Source organism: Tupaia chinensis, unplaced genomic scaffold (genome assembly GCF_000334495.1).
Source record: "Tupaia chinensis unplaced genomic scaffold, TupChi_1.0 Scaffold000028_1, whole genome shotgun sequence".
Taxonomy (NCBI): Eukaryota; Metazoa; Chordata; class Mammalia; order Scandentia; family Tupaiidae; genus Tupaia; species Tupaia belangeri.
The window spans coordinates 5,709,438-5,714,142 of record NW_006159458.1 but is presented as its reverse complement, the minus strand read 5'-3'; the positions used below and the strand labels follow the sequence as shown (position 1 = coordinate 5,714,142).

At 35.9% G+C, this 4,705-nt stretch overlaps 1 protein-coding gene across 1 annotated transcript in view; it reads right to left on the bottom strand.

Annotated features, from left to right (window-relative positions):
* The window catches only part of LMNTD1 (lamin tail domain containing 1), a 50,727-nt gene extending 49,287 nt beyond the window's left edge, over nt 1–1,440 (bottom strand). Inside the window, exons 1-2 of the mRNA XM_006140290.1 lie at nt 1,226–1,440; nt 1,029–1,147 (exon numbers count right to left, since the gene is read on the bottom strand). Of these exons, the coding sequence (XP_006140352.1) occupies nt 1,029–1,117 (89 nt within the window). The 5' untranslated portion in view covers nt 1,118–1,147; nt 1,226–1,440. The remainder of the gene's footprint in view (nt 1–1,028; nt 1,148–1,225) is intronic.
* Nucleotides 1,441–4,705: the final 3,265 nt, after the last annotated feature.

The window sequence follows — 4,705 nt, the reverse complement described above, 5'->3', positions numbered from 1 at the left end:
GAAGGTATGGAGGGCAACCATGGATGCCAGGGACAATGGGGGAGGAAGATGGGACATAGCAGAGGGTGGGGGATGGGGAATCAGGGATGGCAAGACAAAGGGCAAGGTATGCAGGACGTAAGAATTGGAAAATTATTTGCTGAGAACATGTATGTGGATGTGCTTGATTGAGCCAATGCACAGTGTATTTTGATGAAAAATTCATTTGTGTATTGTGATGGTGTAAAGTGAATTAATAAAAAAAAACATAAATAAATAAAACCCAAAACAAAACAAAACAAAACAAAAAAACAACAAAAGAAAGAAAACGTTGGGAAGATCAATGCTAATACTTTAGTTGATAGAATGATTTACATGAATACTTAAGAGGGAGTTACAAGTTGTTTTTTTTTTTTTTTTAAGAGTTTTTGCCATAAGGCACATACACTCACTAGACAGAGAGAGAAAGTGAGAAATATCCTCTAGGAGAAATAGCCATGTTGCAAGCCCATCTCTTCCATTCTCCTTTCAGGATTTTGGGCATGTACACACACATGCCCAGAGTTATTTTCAAGTGACCAGTTCAGGACTCAAACCATGGTTGGCCATGTGGAAATCCAGAACCTTAATCACAATGCCACCTGCTGGCCCTGGGAATTACAATTTTATGTAACATCCTCACAGACACTTTAAAAATCAAAATGGTAGTAATTTTTTGTCCCCAGATTAGTAAAGTAGTCCTAAAGAACTTGTGTGCAAATTACCTCAACATGTCAAATGGAAACTTTGGAATCTCATATAAAGCATAGGTCTTAAATAATGCAAATAGATCTAGGTGGATTTTTATATTACCTAAAATTCAGAACGTTACAAAACAATGGTTGGGAAAATAATTATATACTATGTAATTCATTATTTTTAGACAATTTTTGAGAACTATTCTAGTTCTAACTACTTATTAGATGTTTTGACATGAAAAAGGTCAATTGCTCTATCACTATCCCTCCAAAGCTCAGACCCTGCTCTCCTTTCATCAGCACCATTCTTACAGTTCTTGTTTCTTCATTTTATTGTCCTGCTTATTGACTTCACTCTGCAGGGTCTCTGGGGCTTCCTGGATGTCATGTGTGTCTTTCATCCTGGCAAGAAGTAAAGTCTCTTTTCTTTCCTAGGAAAACAGACCATGACATTAGGCCACAAATATAGCTGGGACTTAAGGCAGATTTTCTTTTGAAAGTGACCTCACCTGTTAATCCCACTTTCTTCAAGCACCTGCCAGATTTAATGATTTCTTTACCAAGCTGATCCCCGAACCAGATTTCTCAAGTGAATGTGCAAGTATCAACATAGCCAATACTGATGTTGGCTAAGGTTATAAGGCGAAGGTGTGTAGCATCCTCTGGAAGCAACTCAAGAGACAAGGCAGTAACCCAGTGGAGTGACCTTTATGACTACCACCTTCATATCTGGCCAGCCTGCCTCTTAGAACACTATGAGGTAATGTCTCCATAGTTACAAAGTTCCAGTCTCTCAACAATGACTATACTGATGCTGCATCTGCTTTGCAGCTTGCAGACATTAAATAATGTAACTTGCTGTCAGGAGAGCCATATCTTCCACCAGACAGATTTTGCCATCAAAATGTTTGATATCTTCGTTTGGATTTCTGAGGGTCAAGGCCAATATGTAAATATTGGGGGAATTAATCCCAATTTTTCCTTTCTCCCTTCCCTTTCTCCCTTCCTTCTCTCTCTCTCTCTCTCTCTCTCTCTCTCTCTCTCTCTCCCCCTTTCTTTCAATAAATACTCTAAGCACATGAAAACAACCAGGCATCAGGAAAAGAAAACACAATTTCAAGGCAAAAGAAGCTTATTGCCAGAAATAGTAAAGTCAAAGCCAAAAAAACTAGTTATGCCAGCAGATGATTTCGAAGACATTATTTTATTCAGCTGTTATTCTATGTGAAAGACTCATACCTAATGTTTCATGATAATCAGGTGAGAAAAAAAATTAACAGATAGGAAAGTACATGATTCGGGGGCCAGCAGGTGGTGTGATGGTTAAGGAGCTGGACTCCCACATGGCCAACCTTGGTCCAAGTCCCGGACCTGGAGGTGTGCTTTCTCACTTTCCCTTTCTCTCTCTCTCTCCAGTCAAATTTTTAAAAATATATAATAATAAATAAAATGAAATAAATAATTCTTTTAAAAAGAAAGTACACCTCTTTTCGTCCCTGGCTGCTTGAGGACATACCGCCATCATGAATGACACAGTAACTATCTGAACCAGGAAATTCATGACCAACCGACTACTTCAGAGGAAACAAATGGTCACTGATGTCCTTCACCCCGGGGAAGGCAACAGTACCTAAGACAGAAATTCGGGAAAAACTAGCAAAGATGTATAAGACCACACCAGATGTCATCTTTGTGTTTGGGTTCCGACCCATTTTGGTGGTGGCAAGACAACTGGCTTTGGAATGATTTACAATTTGTGAAGAAAAATGAACCCAAACATAGACTTGCAAGACATGGCCTTTATGAGAAGAAAAAGAAAACAGTGAAAGGAACACAAGAATAGAATGAAGAAAGTCAGGGGGACTGCAAAGGCCAATGTTGGTGCTGGCAAAAAGTGAGCTGGAGATTGGAGAACAGTCGAAGGAGTAAAGATTCTGCAATGACTATCTGCGGTGATTGTGCAGATTTTTCATGAGAGGATTAATAAACTAAAAAATTTTTTAAAAAAGAAAGTACATTATTCTACACAGTCATAAGCTATATTAATGATGATGAGCACTTGATGAGTGAGTTCACTCAATTCATGAGTACGTACTATGTACTAGGACATTAAGAAATAATAAAGTATATTTTGTTGTAGATATAAAAATGGCTTCTCTTTTGGAATGATGAATTCTATTTCAATACAAAAGACAATATAAATAAAGTAACTGTTTTAATAAGTCGAAATAAAAAGATAAGGAGTATATCATAATACAAGTAAGCTAGAGGAGGGTAAATAGTTGACTATATTTTTTCCATCTTAGAGATGAAGCATAATTCCCTATTAGCATTATTGGTCCATTATGTAAAGATACCATCAGGAGATGAATAAATTTATAGTTATACTTGGAAAATAATTAAAAATGGATTAATAATTTCTTGCCACTATCAGTTTCTCTACCTATATTAGACTGTATGGTCTCCTAGCTGTTAAACATTTTTCTACTTGAACTATACATAGTAGCATGAAGTCATTATGACCTTATTTGTTTTTTCAGAGAGCTTATTCCTATTTTCCAACATAGCTTGAGAAATAAAATTCTGTCATCTGAGAAAGACTTTTGAAAGCTTTCAATATGTGACTATTTCAATATTGATTCCCATACAGGATATATTTTGTATTTCTTTTCCAAAAATTCTTCCATATCTGCAATGAAATCAGTTCCATCTTTTGCTACTACTTAAATTAATCCAGAGGTTTTCAACAGGGGACAAAGTACACTATAGAGGGGTATTTTGTAAATAAGAGAGGACATTGATAGTAGTCACAGGGACTTGGGCGGAGTGCTGAGGGCATTTGGTGGACAGGAGCCAGAGATGCTACACTTCTTGCAATGTGATGGATAATCCTGCCTGACAAAGAGTTTTTCCACATCCACCTGATCTGCCATACATCCATACAGGTAGAAAATAAATTAGAACTATTTGAGCCTAAAGTCCAGTTCCACATAACATATAAATGCAAGATATTTTTGCACATTTGAAATACATACCAAAATCCCCAGGAAGTATTAATAACTATTGTTTAGGGATCAACAAGTGGTGTGGTAGTTAAGGAGCTAGACTCCCACATGGTCAACAGCAGTTCAAGTCCTGGACCTGGAGGCTTGCTTTCTCATTTTTTTTTTCTCTCTCTCTGATAAGCACACATGCCCTATAATAAATTAAAAAATAATAAAAATAAATAGAATTAAATAAATAATTCTTTAAAAAAAACAAAAAAACTATTGCTCAAATTGAGAGAGAGGTACATCAATTTGTTCAGACTTTTTCCTAGAGTTGTTTACCAGTTTGGAAAAGTTACATCATTAATGGAAATACTCCTTGGTGATATTTATGTGGTTGATATCATCTCCCTGACATAGGTAATAACAGCAGCAACAATACCAACAATAGCAACAAAATCAACCTGAATCTGATAAACCTTCTAATTTACATAAAATATAAAAAGGAAAAAGAGCGCATTAGCTAGCAGATTAAGAGATTTAAAATCCCTCTTTTTTACTTTATAGGTATGATTTCTATTCTAATTTAAGCAAACTGTAAAAAGCTTATAAGATAGTAAAAATATAAATACTTTACATATTTAATGACATGAAGGAATAATTACATATTTTGGATGTGATACAGTATTATGCTTGTATTTTTATTTATTTATTTATTTATTTATTATCATCATAATCTTGTTTATATTACATTGGATTGCATATTACTTTACAGTGTATTACATTGCTTTTTCAAAAGGGAATGCCATGCATGTCAGTCAATACAGAGACATTAATCTCCCACTTCATCATTCAATATTTTTTTTTTTTTTTGAGAGAGATTTTCGCTATAGGGCGCATGCGCTCGCCAGACAGACAGAGAGAGACATAGAGACAGAAAGCGAGAAATCACCCCCCAGGGGGGATGGTCACGCCGCAATCCCTTCTCCTCCATTCTCCTCT